The following is an 18,974-nucleotide window of genomic DNA, read 5'->3' as shown; positions in this document are numbered from 1 at the left end:
GTCCCCGAGTCCCGAGCCGCGCGCGCCCCGCCGAGGGGAGTGGGGGCGGCACTGCTTGGCACCAGCCCGGGCGGGGTGGGGGGGCTGGCCGGGCGTCGCCGCGGCTTGGGGGCGCGGGAACCGCACCCTGGGCGGACGGGGACCCGCCAGGCGCTGGCATTGTCCGACCACGGCTTCTGATTGGCCGGCTGGAAGGGGCTCGGGACCTCTGTCCCGCGTCACAGAGCCAGCACCCGCCCCGGCTCCCGAGCTCTCTCCCCGCGGGGTCCCGGGGACCGTCCCACCCTGACTCCCTGGGCCGCGCGAGGGTTGCCCCCTCTGGGTAGAGCGTCCCCGCTCCGGGTGTCCGGGAGGCAGGGGGGCGGCGCTGCTGGAGGAGGCGGGGAGGGGAAGGGGGCCGCAGGGCTGGCCAGCTACTGACGCGGCGCACCGTGCTGGGGGCTTGGCATCCGCTCGTTCACAAGCCTGGCTCGAAAGGGGGTAACGGCTCAGAAAGGTGACGTGACCTCCAAGTCGCCCGAGGTTGCACACCGTGCTGCGGACTCCCGCGGGGGCACCTTCCCTTTCTGGGATTGGGGTGGGGCCGGGACGTCTTCCGAGGCACCAGGCCCAGACCCCTGCAGCTCAGGCTTGATCCTCACGCAGTGCAGTCTTGTCCTTACTGGCCTTGGGCAGGCCAGGCCCCTTTCTGGGCCTCAGTTTCCTCATCCAAACCCAGTTTCTCCCTCTCTCTGGGTCTGGGGGAGCTGGGGTGGGGGGGGGGCGTTGCTGGTGAAGAGCAACCATTAGCGCCTCACCCCCTTCCCCATTTCTTGTTTTAGGAATTCTTGCCTTCTGGAAAGAGTGGTGTCATTGAGGAATTCCCCAGCTGGGCACCGGCTTCCCTTTTACTTCTTGCTAGAGCCTCTGCCCCTTCCAACCTTTTGTTTGCCTCTGCCCTTGGTCTCTCTCCCCCAACGTGTGGATTCCTGCTCCCCGTACCAGCTGGGCAAAGATCTCTGAGGTCAGGGAGTAGGTGGGGTAGAGGGGAGCTGGGGGTGCCCTTTGCACTAAGAACTTCCTCTTCCTCCTTGGGAGTGGTGGTCAAGTACCAGGCTTGGGCTTGGCTGCAGATCCTGCCCCTGGGGGGCACTTGTGGGGGGACCTCAGGAAATGGCAGTAAGACGGATTCCACACTCTCTTTCCCTAAGTCCCTGGGGGGGGGGGGGGCGGGGGGGCGGTGACCATTGCAGAGGAGCCAACAGAGCCACAGTGCCCCGGGGCTGGGAGGGTCATTCCATTTCCTCCCTGGTGAACAGACTGTGGGGATGAAAGGCCACTCCCCCAAGTTCATCCAGCCAGACAGGGGCCAGGAGGGTGGGAGCCTAGGGGTCCTGGCTCATTGCCTCCTGTGGCCACATTGTGCAATCCCCACACTTTCCTGCCAGCCCTCCTCTCCTCTCCCCAAACAGATTGGGAAATCACTGGAGAATCTGAAGTTTTCTGGGTCATTGCGGGTGTGTGTCCGGGGGAGGGGGTTGTCAGGCCCACACACCCCACCACCCATCAGAGCCCCAGATCCTGATCAGCAGAGACAGGATGGACACTTCACCGGGCAGGTGCTGGGCAGCCAGCTTCATCCCTGGATGCCCAGGCTGCCTGGGCTCCCTCTCCATGGCCTCACCCTGGGCAGCAGCCACGAGTTGGGAAAAGTTGCCTTCCCCTTTCCCTGAGTTGAGATAGGAGGTCAAGTGCTTCCTACACGGAGCCCCCAACACAAGGGAAATCCTCTGAAAACAGGGCTGCATAGACGGCCAGGGGACGACAGCCAGTGGGGCAGGTGCTGCTTTTATCCCGTCTGGAGAGATGAGGAAACCTCCCCAAGAGGCCAGACACTTCCAGAGAAGGCCAGCCAAGGATTCCACCCTCAGCAGGAAATGAGCATCAGACGCTGGTTGGGGGTGTTCCTGCCAGCTGCTGTCCCAGTGGCCACCTCCCTGAGGGATGGGTAGGGGAGAGCAGGCCAGCTCCACCCGGAAGAGAGGGGTGGACAGCAGGCAGAGCAGAGTGGCATCAGACCCCTCCAGCCTAGCCCGGAAGTCAGGTGTATCAGCCCCCGGCCAGCAGTAGCGGTCAGCTCCTCACCGGCAGCCCAGGGCTCAGAAGCCCGGGACAAAGTGAGTCGGCCTCCCTCCCCTCTGCTCAGAAATGACAGCTGGTTGGTTTTTAAAGTTGTGATGAAGCACGCATAACGTAATTTCCCATTTTGACCATCTTAAGTATACAGTTCGGTGGTGTGTACATTCTTATGCAATATTATTACTTCACCACCATCCCTCTCCAGAACATTTTTCACCTTGCAAGAATGAAATTCTGTACTTATTAAACGTTAACTCCCCGTTTCTTCTTCCCCGAGCCCCTGGCAATCACTGTTCCACTTTCTCTTTGTAAACTGGACTATTCCAAGCACCTCATAGAAGTGGAATCATAACAGCATTATTATTCCTTTTGTAACTGGCTTATGTCACTCAGCACGATGCCCCCAAGGGTCACCCGTGTTGTAGCTGGGTCAGACTCTCCTTCCTTTTTCCAACTGAATATTTCATTGTTTATGCAACACGGCCTGTCGGTGGACGCTTGGATTGCTGCTACCCTGTGGCCGTCGTGAGTGATGCTGCTTTGAACGTGGGTGTGCAAATACCTGTTCGAGACCCTGCTTGCAATTCTGAGGGTGGTCAGTTGACGTGTGTTGGCCTCCACAGGTGCCGAGCTCTGTTCTAAGTGCTTTACATGCATTTCCCTCTCCTTCACAGACGAGGGAAACAGAGGCACAGATAGGTCCAGTCATGTGCAGAAGGAGGGGGCAGCTTGGAGCAAGGGTCAGCAGGTGCAAAGGCCCAGGGAGGGGATCGCACAGGAATGAAGGGCTGGGCTTCACTGGGAAGACCCGGCCAAAGTGCCTTGGTCGCAAGGGCAGTGTTGACCGTGTGGTGGACTCCCCAGGACCGGGTGTCTAGGGCATTCCAGGATGTCACTGAGCCCTTCCCCCATGGCACAGGCCACTTCCTTTTGCGAGAAGACTATGCATTTACCACCACCCTAAACCAGCTCTCCAGTTCTACTTCTCCCTGTCCGCCTCAGGCCATCACCCGACCTGGGACCCTTCCCTCATCCTGGGGACACCCCACTCACCAACGGCACTGGGCAGAGCCATTGTATCCCCTGTTGACAGATGAGGAAACTGAGTCTCAGAGTGTAAGTGGACACAGAGTTTGAGGCCTTGAGTCTGTGGTCCCTGCTGCCACTGACCTTTCCCAAAAGGGGAAGTCACTTGTTCAAGGGTGTCTGAAGTTGCACCAGACCTCAGCTGGAGTCTGCTGACCTCCCCAGGGACCACGGGATGGCCAGGACAGCTGACCGGGAACCTCCCTCACAGGGCATGCCCGCCCTCGCGCGCACTCACCAGGCCAAATGTTTACCAATAGATAGTGCCCCTCCCATCACCCATGAAGCCTCTCCCCTCCCCCCTCCCCCAGAGGAAGCCGGCAGCACCATCCCTTCAGCGTCTGCCTGATGGAGAAACTGAGGCAAGGGGCAATGGCTCCTGCAGCTGTTCCATGAGACTGGCCCACCTCCAGCCCAGCACTCTTCCAAGGAGTGCAGGGCAGTGCAAGTCAAGTTCAGCTCCTGTCTCTTCTGGCCTGGGGCTGCCCTGGGGCCCTTCTCTGAGTCCGTAGGATTTCCAGGAAAACGGCCAGGAGGCTTGCTCCCCCAAAGGCCCCACCAGCGGCAGAGGCAAGTCACATGGCAGGGGCTCTCTGGGAATCCCAGCACCGCACGGGCCTGGCCAGGCGGGGACGAGAGGGATGCTTCCCCGCAGCCTCTCAGAGCCTGGGTGCTGAGAACTCCCCCTCATCCGACAGGGCACCGGAAGCTGCGAGCTTCTGGATTTTGGAGAAGGCAGGCATGATGATGGGGGCTTGGGCGCGAAGACCACCTGGCCCCTGGGGAGCTGCGTCACTCACATCTGTATTTTCAGACACGTGGCTCCATCCCTCAGGCCTCAGTCTTCCCTCCTGGAAGTGGAGGGGACACACGCTCAGGAGGTTGCCAGGAAAGGCTTACGAGAGACGTGCGTGCACAGAGCAGTAACGCTCCTCTTGGTGAGTGCAAGCCACAAGCCAGGCTCTCATCCGGCACCATATTTGCGTTTTCTCATGTAATGCTTCCAATTTTACACCAGGAGATGGAACCCAGAGAGGGAGAGTAACTTGCTCAATGTCACACAGCCAAGAAGGTGCAGAGCTGGGGTCCCAGCCCGGGGTGTCTGAATCCAGAAGCTGACTCTTACCGCTGCCCCGAATCCACAGGAAGGGGGGAAGCCGTAAGTCACGGAGCACAGCCAGGCAGGCACCCAGTGGGTGCCCCAGAAACCGCGGGGCTTTTCATGACATTCCTCTTTTCCAACATCCTGAGATTCCATGATTTGAGGACTCTGGCAATCTGACGTGTTAGGTTCTTTATCGCTTGCTCTGTTTACACGACTGCCCGCGTCCCCAACCGCCTCCAGCAAGAGGCTTCATGGATGCCTGACATTTCGTTATTCACGTATATTCCTCGGATGAGCATCGCTTTTTACAAATGCCAGTATCCTGTGAGGATCCCCTGGTTGCTTCTGGGGAAGGATATAGGGGATGGGAATATGGAGACATCTCACCTTATAACCTTTTTGTACGTTTACAATTCTGAGCTATGTGGGGGCGCCTGGGTGGCTCGCTCAGTTAAGCATCTGACTCTTGATTGAAATCAAGATCATATCTCACAGTTTGTGAGTTCGAGCCCCGCGTCAGGCTTTGTGCGGACAGCCCCGAGCCTGCTTGGGGTTCTCTCTCTCCCTCTCTCTCTCAAAATCAGTAAGTAAACATTAACAAAAATTCTGAGCTGTGTGATTGTGTCACTATCCAAAATATTATGAGAGTTAAAAATGAAAACATTTCACAAATAAATGTTAAAGGCCACTAACAGGTGGGGAGCTATACTGTGCAGAGTAGGGGAATCTTGAGAGGAGGAAAGTCTTTGCAATGGACCAGTCCAGGCCCCACGGGCCCCAGGAGAGGAGTGGACCCAGGGGTGGGCTTGACTTGTCTGGGGTTTGGTCCCCTCGAACCATTTCACCAGAGGAGGGCCCGGGGCGGGGGGGGGGGGGGCGCGGGCTGAGACCCTGGCAGCACTTGCCCAGGGGAGCTCCCGGCACCGGGCACATCTCTCCCACAAGAGGGCCTGCGCTGCCACCAGGGGGGCCTGGTCCTCCCAGACCCAGGCCTCTGTGGAGCTGGCCCTCATCAGCAGCATCCTTACGGGCCCCTCAGCACCCAGGGCTCCACAGCCAGCAGGGGAAGGGCGGGCCCTGACCTGGGAGAAGGGCCCCTCTGGCCTGCTGGAGTTCCCAAAGGGACTTGGTGGCAGCAAAGGAAGGAAGTGACAATGCGGCTGGAGGGTGACTCTGGGAACACTGCAGCCTCCTCTCCCCTCCCCTGAAGGGGTGGGGGCCCCGTAAGGACTGCCTGCTGGCCGATGAGGGTGCCGCCCTATGTACGGGGGCTCCATGTGGTCAGGGGCCAGGAAGGAAGGGGCTGGGGTCACCAGGAAAGCAAGGAAGAGAGAGAGAGGCTGTACGGGGACAGAGGCGACACACTGTCACTCACAGCGTGCCCGGATCTGAGGACGGTCTCATCTACTCCCGCCCTCCCTCACCTATGGGGTGCTGCAGATGAGGGGACAGAGCCTCAGGGAGGAGATGGCCCCGGGTTACCAGCGAGGAGGGCAGAGCCGAGACCCGAAAACACTGCTGCCTGGTATGGCCCCGTGGGCTCGTACGGCACAACACTCTCCAGGGGAGCTGGGCCCAGTCACGAGTCCCAGCAGGGAGAGGAGCCCACAGAAGGCACGAGTCCGAGGCTGAGCTAGGGCGAGGCTCCTAGGTGACACTCCAGTCCCCGTCTGTCACCCCAGGATTGTCCTGGGGCTAGCAGGACTCTCAGGCTGTGGCTCACCATGTCCTGGGACCTGGGCACTCTGCCTTGGGCAGGGTGGCCCTCCGCATATTCTCACTGCCCTCCCCAGGTTGGGCTGGGGTCCCCAAAACTTCTCAGAGCAAGCCTTGTTTCAAGAGCCCGCAGGCTCGGGGCCAGAGGCCAGAAGCAACCCCCAAGGCAGGAAGGAACCCCAAGAAACGTGAGCATTGAAGGAAGCCAGGCTGAGCTGGAGAGGAAAGAGAAGGGAGCCGTGCAGGAGAAAGAGGGTGGCCAGACAGGGACGGAACCAGGGATCAGCTGGGAGGGCCCAGGACCCGAGTTCTAGGGGCAGATCGGATGTCCTGCCCCACCTGGGGAGTGCAGACACGGGGCAAGGGCCCTCCGTCCCCAGGCACATTCCAGGAACAGCCATGCGCACATGCTTCCTTGTCAGCCAGACAACCTGGCCTACAAGTCAGGAAGCTGCCCTCTGAGGGCCAGCCCCTCCCCCACACTTGGCCCAGACAACAGGATGGCCAACGAAATACTCCAGGCTCTCTGCAAGGCCTCATAAGACCTGGCGGGATGGGAGAGCCAGGGGGTCTGAGGCAGAATGGTCAATGGCCAGAGTCCGGTGCCCCTGGCCTGGCCCACCTCTGGGCCCCAACCGTCCTGACCACAGCCTCGGAGGAGCTGCTGTCCAGCCTCCTGTGCATCTCAGCTTGGCCTCGGGAAGCCAGCCCCTGCCTCCAGGCGCTGCTGGGCTCACAGGAACACACATGAGGCACACATACCCGCCTGGCATTCCAGGAGAATCTGATTTCCTGTCTCCAGGCCCAGACACTCCGGAAGATGGCCCTGGGTCTCAGCCTGAATCCTTTCCACTGCAACAGGATGCTCCTGTCAGCGAGGGGCTCCCCCACTTTGGCGCCTCCTCCCAGCCTCCTCCTGGGCGCCTTCCCCACTCACCGACCCCACCGGCCTCAGGCTTCGCTGGCCCCCACTCCTGCACCAGGGCCTTTTTAAGTTTTGCTTGCAGAGCATGGCCTGGCCAGGCCCTGGGGATGGCATTACAAGAGAGCCAGGCATCTGGTTTTCTGGCTGGCTCGTATGTAACCCTTCCCAGCCTGGGGGGCACAGACAGCACCCCCATTTCACAGCGAGGAAAACAGAGGCATGGAGAAGTAAAGGAATGTGCCTACAGTCTCATGACGGGAAAGTGGCAGGGCTGGGACTGCACCCTTCCCCACCTCTGCAGCCTGCCTTGGGAACCCAGCCCCAGGGCTCTCACCCTAGCCAGGGGCTCAGGGGGGCGGGGGTCAGGGCAGGCGTGTTAGGGCCGGGGTCAGGGCAGGGGCTGCCGGTGGGGGGGCAGTTTCTGTGAGGAGACTGGGGCTCAAACATGGGGTATGGGCTCCCTAGGGAGAACCCGGCCAGGACCAAATCAAACCTTCTATGCCCCACCCCACCCAGCCTTGGACTCACCCAGGCCACTGATGGCTACTGAGGTCAAATGTGGAGTCAGGCTGGCCTGTCAGTCCCTGCCCTTCCTGCGGAAGGAGGTACCCCTCTGATACCTCCCTTCCTCCTGACTGTGAGGGTCTCAGGCTACCTGTGCTGGGGCCTGATGTGAAGCAACCTCTACCCTCTGCTGGCCTCAGTTTCCCCACAAAGGAAAGACACAGGACTGCTCGTCAGTGTCGACACTGGAACACACTGTCCCCATCCTTAGCCTGGAGCCCGGGAGCCCCAACCACTCCTGATCCTCACTCCTGCTCCTCCCACCCCACCCCACCCCTCTGCATTACCTGCTTAGGGAGGGCTGGACACCCAGGCCTCCTGCCCGCCCACCCCTGACCCCCATGTATCCACGGAGGGGGCTGCCCCTGGTACCTGCTCCCGCTCCCTTCAGCACCCCAACAAGACGCAGTTCTCCAGCCTTGGTGTAGGGATTGTGGCAGACCCGCCCCTGGCTGTCCACAGTGTAGGGAGATGGGCCTGAAAGGAGCTAGGGGAGTCAGATCCCCCACAGGCCTGGCCCTGCAGCCTTTCAGACCTCTCACCTTGTCCTTGGGAGGCTCAACTTCACTGGGTTCTTAGAACCTTGGCCCACCTGCAGTTCCTTGCTCCCCACCTCTGCCAAGGTCACGGTCAGGCTCATGGGGGGTCTGCTGCAGAGGGATGGGCCAGGAAGGCACCTATCACTGTCTGCCTCGGCGTCTACCCCACCCCCTCCACACGCACACACCATCTCAGCACTCAGCCTCCCTGGCAAGCTGGAGGCTGCCAATGCAAATGGGTTTCTCAGCAGCCTTGCCAGAGGCTAGAGTCAGATTTCAGTGCCAGCTTTTCGGGAGAGAAGAACCAGGCGATGGGGGTAGATAACAGGTGCACGGTGGGGCAATCTCCTTGCAGCCCTGCCGGCCAAGCTGAGACCGGTAGGATCATGACCCCACCCCCCCCACCCCCACCCCCACCCCCACTCTCCAGGGCTGACACTTGCCCTCCACCAATTCTACTGCTTTCGCTGCTGGGAAGTCCCTCTCACGTCTAACCCAAATACTTCAGGCTGCAGAACAAGCCTCGGCCTTTTCTTGTCTCCTAGGGGCCCAGGCCTGTTAGAACAGGACAGAACCGTGCCAACTCCTGCTGGGTGAGGCGCACTTGGCACATGAGGCCAGTGCACCCAGGATCCCAGGGCTGAAGACCGTTTTTCTCTGCAGCCACAGGCACAAGCCTTCCCAGCTCTGGGCCTGCCTCAGTCTCCCCATTTGTGCAATGCACAGGAAAGGACCATCTACCAAATGGAGTCACCACAGAACCTTCCATCCCGACCCCTTGGTACCTGGAGACTCAGACCGTCAACTTGGCCCTGCCCCCTCTTTAGGGAGGCACCGTTTTAATTCACCTTTATTTTAAAAATAAATACTCTCTGCTTCACTTTCAGACTGGGGGTGGTGCTGGACCGTTAGGCCGGGAGGCAGTATTGAAAGGAACCTCCGCCACCCCCAAACACTCCCCCACAAATGCCTGAAATGCCTCTCTTCGTGCTGTTCCTTCTGGTAAGCAACCACGCACAGCTGAGGACGAACGTCGTCGTGTGATCACGGGCTTCAAGGTTGGGGGCAGGGCTGAGAGCGCCTCCCTAGACTCCCAGCCTGGGGCTTAGCGTCTGGGTGAGGGTGATGCCTGGGTGAAGGTGCTGACCCCTCAGTTAATGCGGCCCCCCACCTGAGGCCCGCTCCCTCCGAGACCTGGAGCATCAGATGCAGGTGATCAGCAGGTCCACGGAGGTAGGCACTTGGATCTCCTCGAAGAGCACATGGCCGCCAGCAGCCTCGGAGCCCTCTGCCTTGGCCGCAGCCCTCAGCAGGCTCTGGGCATGCTGCAAGAGGCGCTGGTTCCGACGGCGGCCCAGTCTGCGCAGCGCCAGAATGGCCAGCACGTGGTCCCGCCTGCAAAGACACGCCCCTATCGCTGTAGGCCCCGCATCTCCGTGGCACTTCCAGCCTTGAGCGAGGCGAGCCCCTGGGCCCAAGTGCGGGTGCCCCCAGCATTCCCGGAAGCTGGCCCGAGAAAGGCTGCGAATGACGGAAGCGGGAGGGGCAGGGCCCTGGACAGCGTGGCTGGGCCTCGAGGGGGGCTGAGCTGGGTGGGGAGGGGAAAGGGCATGCCCGTGGGGGAACACAGTCTAAGCAGAGGTTCAAAGATCAGTGGAGTGAGAGAAGTGATAAGGCCTCAAGGACAGCGGGTCCAGGCCCAGAGGTGTCTGAGGCTTCTTCCTGCGAGCACTGTGCCGGGAGCCACCGACGGGGAGGTAGACAGGGGCAGGCAGCCAAGAGTAGACAAGCCCCAGGGACGGGGGGGGGGGGGGACGGGGACCCCGCAGCACTGTGGGGGAAGTAGTCACTCCCGGCCAAAGGCGGAGACAGTCCGAGCTGGGGAAAAGGGCTTTGTCCCAGGCTCTCTGCGACCTCCCCATCCCGACAGGCAGCGAGAAGAGAGGCCCAGGCACAGCACTAGAAGTGCCGCCTCCAGGAATGGGGGCGGGGAGGGGGTGGGGGGAGGTAGACAGGGGCAGGCAGCCAAGAGTAGACAAGCCCCAGGGACGGGGGGGACCCCGCAGCACTGTGGGGGAAGTAGTCACTCCCGGCCAAAGGCAGAGACAGTCCGAGCTGGGGAAAAGGGCTTTGTCCCAGGCTCTCTGCGACCTCCCCATCCCGGAATCTCCAAGGCTATGGAGAGATTCGGGCTGGAATTTCCACGGGTTCGATGACTCACCATCCCCCCCACCTCCCCTCCAAACCCCGGAATCAAAGCCTCTTTCCTCTTGGCCAGGTCTCAGGAGTCCCGGGCTGCCAATAGGGCTTTCTCGTAGAGGGGGCGTCTCCCCTTCAGACTCCGGGACGGGTACTTGTCCCCATCCTCGGACGCATGAGGAGGGGCCCCGACCCCCTCACACTCTAGAGGCCTCGGGACCCCAGGCACCGAACGCCAAATCCGAGAACAGCGGTAGAAGGAGGGGCCGCCCCGGCTCTCACGCCCCGCCCCCGCCTGAAGGTCAAGGGCCACCCCGCACGCCCGGGACCTCACGCACCTGCGCACGAGCCCGCGCCCGGTGCCGGCCCCGCTCCGTACGGGACGCGCTGCACCTCCCTCTGGTTCCTCCCCTGCCCCCCCCCCCCCCGCCAGAGCCACAGGGACCCTTCTGAAGGCCCCGGTCCCCCGACCCCGGGGCCGGCGGCGCCCAGTGAGGGAGCAGGTGGGGAACGGACCTGATGTCTGGGTAGCTCCCGATGAGTGTCTCCAGGTGCCGCCCGATGTCGTCCTTGTAAGTCTCGCCGAGAATGTCAGCGACGCATGGGATAGCCTGGCCCAGCCACGTGGCCTCTGAGCCCTGCGGGGACAGGGAGCCTCCTAGGGCACGGGCCGCCTCCCGCGGGAGCCCCCTTGCCACCCCTGCCTGCAGCCCCAACACTAAGGCACCGACACCCGCTGTGACTGCACGGGCGGCGTTAGGGGGTCTTGGCGCTGTGGACGGAGCCGCAGCACTTTCAGAGAGGTCTTCCGGTCTCTGCGCAGGTGGGTAAACCGAGACCCAGGCCCGGAAGTCCTGCCGGGAATCCTACAGCGCATCCGCGCCGGCGTAAGCAACAGGTGCCCAGGCTCCAAAGGCTGGGTCTTGGATGCTGGAGGGGCCTCCCGGAGGCCCCGCCCCTTGGCTGCTCACATCGCGAGGGCCGTATGCAAATATATGGAAATGATCCCACCTGGCCCCGCCCCCGCTGTGCCAGCGCTCCCAAACCCTCTCCCGGTTGCTGCAGAGTGGGGACAACCACCTCTGCCAAAGCCCGCCCCAGGGGGCTCTTGCGGAGCCCCCCCTCCCGGAAATGAGAATAGGGGGTGCCAGGGGAGGCTCCTCACGCCAGAGGCCCTAGGAGGAGGCGAGCACTGGGGGCAGTCAGTCAATGCTCCTACCAAGCCCTGGAAGGTGTTGCCAATGGCCTGGGCGTCGAGGCCCATCTTCTGGGAGCTAGTCACGCGATCGACACCGCGGAACCGCTCACGAGGCCTCAGCACCTGTGCCAGGTATTCACGGACCACGTATCGGTGTGCCTCCTGCAGAGTCTCCTGGGCCGTCGGGGGATCAGGGCCAGGGTCAGAGTCAGAGTCACAGGCCCCAGCCCAGGGCACGGCCCCACCAGAGCCCTGTCCCGAAATACCTGTGCCCGCGGTGGGGCCACGTGCTCCAGGTGATGGGCGAAGGCCACCACTTTGTCCATGAGGGGCTGCAGCACGTCGTGTGTCAGCCAGGCCTTGGTACACAGGACCCTGAAAAGCGGCTGGGGGCAGAGGGGGACAGGAGTCTTCTAACACTCCTCAAACCGTCTCCTCCTCATCCCCTAGACCCTCTCCTCAGAGCCAGTGCGTGGTTCCTAACAGAGGTGTTTCAGGCCGATGGACAATCTGTCGCCAGGAAGAAACTTTGGGGGGACTGACCCCCTTCTAATGTCACCCGAGTAACATCTCTCTCAGCCATGAATGTCATTAAGCCTCTTGCAAGGATGACTCCTCCAAGCCCTGAGCTCCAGGGGACAGGGTTTGAGTTTGAGCCTCTAGGCAGGCCCTGCTTAGGGGAGCCTGGGGAGGCCTTGAGGGGCAGGGTGAGGGGTCTGGTTCCTTGAACACACCCTCTCTGAGAGTCTCAAGTAGGTAGGCGTTTCCTGACCTCCCTGCTCAACTAGGAATTTATCTGGGTCCCTTGCCCACCCCCCAACACACCACCCCCGAAACTGCCCCTGAGGTGAGGTTATGCTGGGACTTGGGGGCCCCGGGCTCCAGGTTACAGGAAGCAGCTGCTGGGTGTAGAAAGTGGGGAGAGAAGGGCCTGTCCCACTCACTTGCACATCATACTGCAAGCCTTGGAGCAGCCGCTTTTGGAAGGCACAGATGGCAGCCACTAGAGGTTTCTCCAGCTCTTCAAAGGTTCCTGGGAACCTGGCCAGAAGACTGGTCCTGGGGAGGGGCCAGGACAGGAGATGGAGTGGGCGAGGAGGAGCAGGCTGTGGAACAAGCTCCGGTAGACAGCCGAGGAGGCCAGGTGCCATTCACTTAGACTATATTGTGAAGGGCAGCCCCTGGGGCTGTACAGTGTAGTAGCCCCGAAGGCACAGTCAGGTGAGAAGATGGCTCCAAAGCCCCAGGAGCTGATCCCAGAGGGTAGGTCAGCAGGGTGATGGTGGTGTCCCCACTGCATCGCAGAACCCCCCTGTGGTGTCTCTGGGTCAAACCTCCAACCATCTTGGTGATGAGACAGGGCAGCCTAGCCATGACTGGCACAGAGGCCCTCCCCTGAGCCTCATAACTGCCTCTCTGAAGGTGACAATGTCCCCCACTTCAAACCCGTCACACACTTTCAAGGAGACTGAGGGCCAGGCTATGCCCAGTCCTCAGAACAGGGACACAGAAAGGCAGGCTAAAAAGTTCCATCAGGGGCTGGGTCAGAGGCTCCCTACCAAGGGGCAGAGAGTGTTTCCTGGGGCTGAAGGGGACGGACCAGCCTGGCATCGATCAGGGTTGAGAGAGTGTTAGACAAGTGGTCCTCGTCATGGTCGTGCTTGGATTCAGACAAGTGTGGTTCAGGTCCCAGGTCCAGCACATACTGGACGGTGCATGATGGTGGGCCGGTGGCACTCCTTTTCTGAGCCTCCACTTGTCCCAGTACATGGGGACACTGCCCTCGGGACGAAATACATCAGGCGGGTAAAGCTCCAGCTCAGTGCCTGGATCTCAAGCGCTCACAAAAAGTGAATACGAAATGATTCCCTCTAGGGCGTGGAGCCCCACGGCTCCTTCTGACAGATGACAAAAGGAGGCACAGAAGGGGGAAGGGACTTATCTCTAGGCACACAGGGAGCAGGTGGCAGAGCTGGGATCAGAACCCAGACTGCGCGGCTCAAAGTCCATGGCCGTACCTGCTGCAGCTGGTGCATCCATAATGTGGGGTACACCGGAGGCCCAGGAGGGGGGCAGCCACTGCCTGCATCTGCCTTCTGGGGGCAGAGGGACCCAGGGTAGTGGGGAAGAGGAGGGAGGGTCTTTAAAAAGGAAGCCGGCCAACTTGGGTAAAGGGAGGAAAGAAAGGAGCCCAGGGTGGCGTGGGCCGGGTGCGGGGGGGGGGGGGGGGGTTGGGGGGTTGGGACACACTGGGCAGACAACAGGCGATAACTGGGGTGGCTGGAATTTGTTAGCCTCTGCTCAGCGTTGAAACTCCCTGCATCCCTTCCAGGGCCTCACCCCTGCGGGGAGGAGGGAGGACCTTCCAGCGGGGGCGGGAGCTGAGACGCGGGTGCCCTCCTGGGAGGCTTTCCGGGAAGTCCCTCCAACGCCGGGCGCATGGTCCAGACTGTTCAGTGCGCGCCGGCCGCCACGGGAGCCTACGGCTTCCCGGTTCCCCGAGCTCGCGCGCCCCCTGCTGGCCGCGCCAGGCACCTCCCTGCGGAGGAGCAGGGTGGAGACCCACCTGAGCTCCTCGCAGGCGTTGATGCTGGCGCCCAGATGAGGTTCGCTCACCGCCTCCGACTGTAGAAAAGCCTTTTCAAACCTGGGGGCGAAGTACGCAAAAGCCTTAGGGACCCTTACCCGTGGCGCGATGACCTGGGGTCTGCCCTCCTCCTCAGGTCCCTATCCAGACCCGGGGCCTTATAAGAAGGCTCCTCTCTCTCATCTGTCCCTGGATCTCGGACTCTGAGCAAACAGGGTGGCCCTTCCCCAGGGACGACCACCATCCTTACCCTGGTCCCTCCACCCACCCCACCCTGGGCCAAGGATATGCCTGCACCTGGGCAGAAAGAGGCCGAGTGCCCGCGCGCAGATGCGCAGGGTGGTGGCCTCCAGTTCTGCAGAGATGGCACCAGCCGCCTTCACATGCTCAGCCACGAGCTGTAAGAGACGCCACATGCTGAACCCACGTCGAAGCCCAGATCCCACCTGATGCCCCCTGTCCCTCACCTGTGGCCCAATGACGTCTCCAACCTGCCCTGCTCCAGTGGTCTCGGCTTTAGCTTCCAGCAGCCTCCCAGCACCCCCACATCCGCGGGCCACTTGCTAAGCTGGGCGCTGTGCCCTGGCACTCCCAGCCTGGCTGGCGACCCAGGGTCCCTGATTCCACCCAGGTGGGGGCCTCAGGCTCTCGCCTACTGGGGAAGGGAGGTCGGGACTGGATTGTATAGCTCTGGGTGTCCCCACCTGGAAGGGGACAGATACCACCTGAGGCCCAAACATACGTCCCCCCTCCCAAGACTCACCATGTGGATGTCGATGGACAGAGGCGTGTGGTAGAGGCCCTGGAGCACATCGGGGGCCTCAGTGGCCCCCCAGCGGCTCTGTTCCAGCTGCAGGATGCCTTCGAAGCAGCTTGTGATCTTGGTCTGTGCAAGGTAGGGACAGGGGCACAGTGAGCCCCTCCCAAGAGGGAGGCGTGGGTCCCCCTACCTTCGGAGCCCTGTCCTGGGCCCTGGGGGAAACTGACCCACCCTGCTGGGGCCCAGGCCCATGCTGAAGGCCACAGGGTGAGGAGTGGCTCTCCCCTGATCGAGGCCACACACCCAGGGTGATTCTGGGCTCCACACTTCCCCACAGCGAGGCAGCCACATTCAGCCTGGATGGCGCCCCTCAGGCCCTGCCCCTCGAGGGCCTCACCTCTAGGAAGCTGGTGTAGTCGCTCTCCAGGCGCGCCCACACACTGGGTGCCAGGAGTGGGGGCAGCGGCTCCGTGGACAGAGTCAGGTCCGGGGCACCGAGGAAGTCAGGACTGGAAGGCAGGGTAGGGGCTGAGGGTCTGGGCCCCGCTCTGATGCACTAGTGGCTGCCCCAGTTTCCCCCTGGCCAAAACCTAGGCACCCAAGCACCACACAGCTCAGGGACCTGCCACTATCCAAGCCGCACCAGGGAGGCCCAGGTAGCTGTCCGAGGCCACACAGCAAATTAATGAGCCCCGGAGCTTAGGCACCCTCCTCCCACCCGCTCTCTGGCCTTCGGAGCTGAGGAGGGCTCAGCAGCGAAGGAAACCCACCCCGTCCCGCAGCGCGGGGCTGGAGCTGGGAGCTGTCAGCCCGCCGGGCCCCATACCCAGGTGCCCATCCAAGGGGAAGAGTGCGGGTGAAGTCCAACCCGCGCCGGGCATCTGTGAGCCACGGTTGTGTCCTGCCTGGGTGGGGGGCCCTTTTCTAAACGCTCAACGGCGTCCTGGGGACTAGCAGAGGCCTCCATCTGGGCTCCCTGTCAGGGAAGCAACCTCCCCTAGGATGCTGTCCCGCTCGCGGGACCGGGTGCCTGGGTAGCACCGTAGGAACCCCCGGTGGCAGAGTATACCGCGGCCCAGAGGAGGGGAAAGAAAAGAACGTCAAAGTCCCCGGGATCTCTGCCGCCCACCCACCAGCCCTCTCCCGGTTAGAAAGAGGGAAAAGGTGCCCAGGGCTCCTCGGGGCGGGCGCCCAAAGGCCTCCGGGTGGGCAGGGCCAGGTGGGCGATACCGGCCTCCCCTCGCCCGGCTCGGCGCTCTGGCTGGGGCCTCACCTGCCGTAGACATTGGCGGTCCAGTCCAGCAGGACGTAGAGCTGCTCGCAGCCCCGGGCGTCGCGCGCGAGCTCCTGGAGGCGCTGGGCCACCGCGCCGTGGAAGGCGCGCAGGTAGGCCTCCCACGCCGGGAGGCCGGCGGCCGAGTAGGCGGGCTGCACCTGCAGCCGCACCTGGCGCAGGTCGCGGCGAACCGAGCCGCCGAGCTCGGCCAGAAGCCGGGCCAGGCCCGACGCGCCCTCGGCCGCCCCCGCGGCGTCCCCGGCGCCCGCCTGCCGCACGCGCTCCTGCGCGCTCCGCGTCACCGCGTCCTCCCAGTGCCGCCGCCAGCGGCGCGGCGTGAGCAGGAAGTCGCCGTCGGCCGGGGGCACCGGGTGGGCCTCCTCCTCGGCGCGCACCACGCGGGCCAGCTCGGCGAGCGCGGCCGCGTCCACGCCGCCCGGGCCCAGCGTCTCGCGCACGATGGCGCGGATCTCCGCCGCCAGCCCGTCGTAGAGCAGGCACACGTCCATGGCGCGCCGCGCGAAGCCGGTGGGGTCCTGCTCGAAGGTGCCCGAGGCTTTCTGCGCCAGGAGCCGCGTCTCCAGCTGCCGCAGCTGCTCGAAGGCCGCCAGCAGCTGCCGCTCCGTGATGAGGTCCGCCACAGATTTGCCTTTGGCAAGGACAGGCAGGGAGAGGGCCGTGGGGGGGTGCCGCGCCGGAACCTCGGCCCCCAACCAAGGCCTGTGGGCCCCGTTCTCGCCCACCGGGAGCTGGGCCGCCTGGCCCCAGCGCTCCCCTAAGGTCTGCTCCAGGAGCAACGGCCCCCACCTGCGGGGAATCGTCCCTCGGAATCACTCTGGAAGAGGGGTAACCCCAAGCCCCGAACCTGGCTGAAAGCAGCAGTTGGGATCAGGCCCTGCCCTCCCCGCTTTCGGTCCCTACCTTCTCCCCTGCTCCCAGCTCTGCTGAGCTGGGCCTGGTGGCCTCATGTTGCTGTCTTGACTGCAGGTCTGTTGGGGTCAGAGCTCAGCCTGGGCGCGTCCTGTCCCTGTGCCCAGCTCCCACGCTTCTTGCTGTTCCCTGCTCTGGGCCAGCCCCCAGCCCCTGGCAGCCCTTTACTTCCACCTGCAGCCCCCCCTTTGGAGCCCAGCGCCAATGCATCCTGCGCCCGCAGCCCTCCTGAGCTCCCCTCCAGGCCCATTACTGCCACGCACCCCCTGCGGCCCTGTGCTCTGAGAGGACCAGCGCCTTATCCATCACTCTAGTTTGGCCAGGGGCCAGGCTGTGGAAGTCTGTGGAGAGGTGAGGGTTCTGGAGTCCTACAGATGTGGGTTCAACTCCCATTTATCCACTTCCTGGCCGTGGGATGTGAGGCAGATCACTAACCTCTCTGAGCCTCACTTAGCTCACTCTGGCCTCTCTGAGCTGCCCAGTGGATGCTCCCCTGCTTGAAAGGCTGGGCGAATGTAAAATGCAGTTGTGCGTGGGGGTGTTTGGGGGAGCTGTTGGGAAGCCTGGGCTGTGCTGCTCCCTCTTTGGCCTCAGTTTCCTCCCATGCTTGGTATCCTTTGTGAAGCTCTCACCTTCCTCCTGTCCTGGTTCCTCAGGCCCCACCCCAGTGGTTGAGGGCCGGCTGCCACCATCCGTGACGCCTGAGGGCCCCTCTGGGCCGCGGTCCCCCCCTGGTGCAGGAGCCGGGCCACCATCCCGGGGGCGGGGGCGCCGTAAGGATCGCAGGAAGTGGGAGCTGCGTCGGAGCAGGCCAGTGTCCTCCCCGGGGGCCTGGCCCAAGGCCCGCCGGCTTGCCCTGGAGAAGGCTCGCCGAAGGGTGCCCAGGCCGGGCCGAGTGTCCTCACGGTGGGTGCTGGGCACGTCCCCACTGCTTGCCTGCTGAGTGTCCTGCTCTGGGGTCTGCAGCTTATCAGACTCCTCAGGGCTGTGCGGTTCTGGCCAGGAGGTCACTGTCGGTGATAACGACATCTTGGGAGCAGGAAAGCTGGGGATGAAAAGGAGTCTCGGGAGGCCTGGGGTGGGGCGGGGGGGGGGGGGCAGCCCTGGGGAATGGGCACAGAAACCTCGTGAGAGCCCTGTGAGACCTGGAGGGGCCCAGTGGCTCGGCTTGGTCAGAGAAGCTTCTCTCAGAGATGACCCCCAAGCTGTCACCGGGCAGCTCTCACGGCCGGAGCTCTCTCCGTGCCACACTGCAGCTGGCACTGAGATGTAGACAGACAGGTACTTCCTTTGGGAAAACTTCCCTGATACCATCTTCCGAAGGGCACCCCCAGGTGCCCACCCTCTCTGGCTCTGCCAGGCCATCATCAGTTGGAGAGGGGGGTTAAACAGGCAGATTCTGGGGGCACAGCCGAGACGGCAGCCCGTGGTCCCCAGGGCTGGACCCGGCAACCACATCCAGGATTTCCTGGACTTTAGGTCCTGAGGCCTAACTGCCCAATCTCCACACCACCTAGCATTCACTGCCCCCCCCACCCCCGCCAAGCCCTCAGCTCACCCCCATTCAGCCCATCAGGTCCAACTATTTCTGCTCAGAGGGAGGCTCAGGGATCCCTCCCTGGAAGAGGCTCCTTCTGTTTAGACCTGGAGGGAGGCAGGGTCAGGCTTGAGGTCTGTGGCCACCCGTGGCTGCCCCCAGGGGCTTATCTGCTTATCCCAGCCTTGCAGCCCTGTGGGCGGGGGTGGTGGGAGGGGCCCCAGGTCTATATTTAACCAGGGACTGGGGCTCCCCGAGGCTGTTCCTCACCGGTGCATCTCCCCACCACCCACCCCTCATGGGCTCCGGCCACTCCCCTGTAGGGGGTGGGGCGGGGGTCCCTAGGGCATGGAGGTGCAAAGCAGGGGCTGCTTAGGTCCCACCCTGAGCTCCAGGCCCTCCCCAGGCTGCACCCACTCTCCTTTTAAGCACAG

General features: G+C 62.9%; 1 protein-coding gene and 1 long non-coding RNA gene across 2 annotated transcripts; one reads left to right on the top strand and one right to left on the bottom strand.

Annotated features, from left to right (window-relative positions):
* Nucleotides 1–211: 211 nt before the first annotated feature.
* LOC122469579 lies at nt 212–2,366 on the top strand. The gene is made up of 3 exons (XR_006293540.1): nt 212–496; nt 822–1,003; nt 1,780–2,366. It is a non-coding gene; the product is annotated as an uncharacterized LOC122469579 (long non-coding RNA).
* Nucleotides 2,367–8,859: 6,493 nt separating this feature from the next.
* EXOC3L4 (exocyst complex component 3 like 4) lies at nt 8,860–18,713 on the bottom strand. The gene is made up of 12 exons (XM_043557067.1): nt 18,562–18,713; nt 17,636–18,048; nt 16,071–16,722; nt 15,195–15,306; nt 14,801–14,923; nt 14,335–14,435; nt 14,017–14,097; nt 12,395–12,509; nt 11,717–11,836; nt 11,472–11,624; nt 10,769–10,890; nt 8,860–9,448 (listed from the first exon to the last, which is right to left on the bottom strand). Exons 2-12 carry the CDS (start codon nt 18,030–18,032, stop codon nt 9,256–9,258), a joined length of 2,169 nt encoding a protein of 722 aa, XP_043413002.1. The 5' UTR covers nt 18,033–18,048; nt 18,562–18,713; the 3' UTR covers nt 8,860–9,255.
* Nucleotides 18,714–18,974: the final 261 nt, after the last annotated feature.

Source organism: Prionailurus bengalensis, chromosome B3, assembly GCF_016509475.1.
Source record: "Prionailurus bengalensis isolate Pbe53 chromosome B3, Fcat_Pben_1.1_paternal_pri, whole genome shotgun sequence".
NCBI lineage: Eukaryota > Metazoa > Chordata > Mammalia > Carnivora > Felidae > Prionailurus > Prionailurus bengalensis.
The sequence above is the reverse complement of the archived record's forward strand: the minus strand, read 5'-3'. Positions and strand labels throughout refer to the sequence as shown.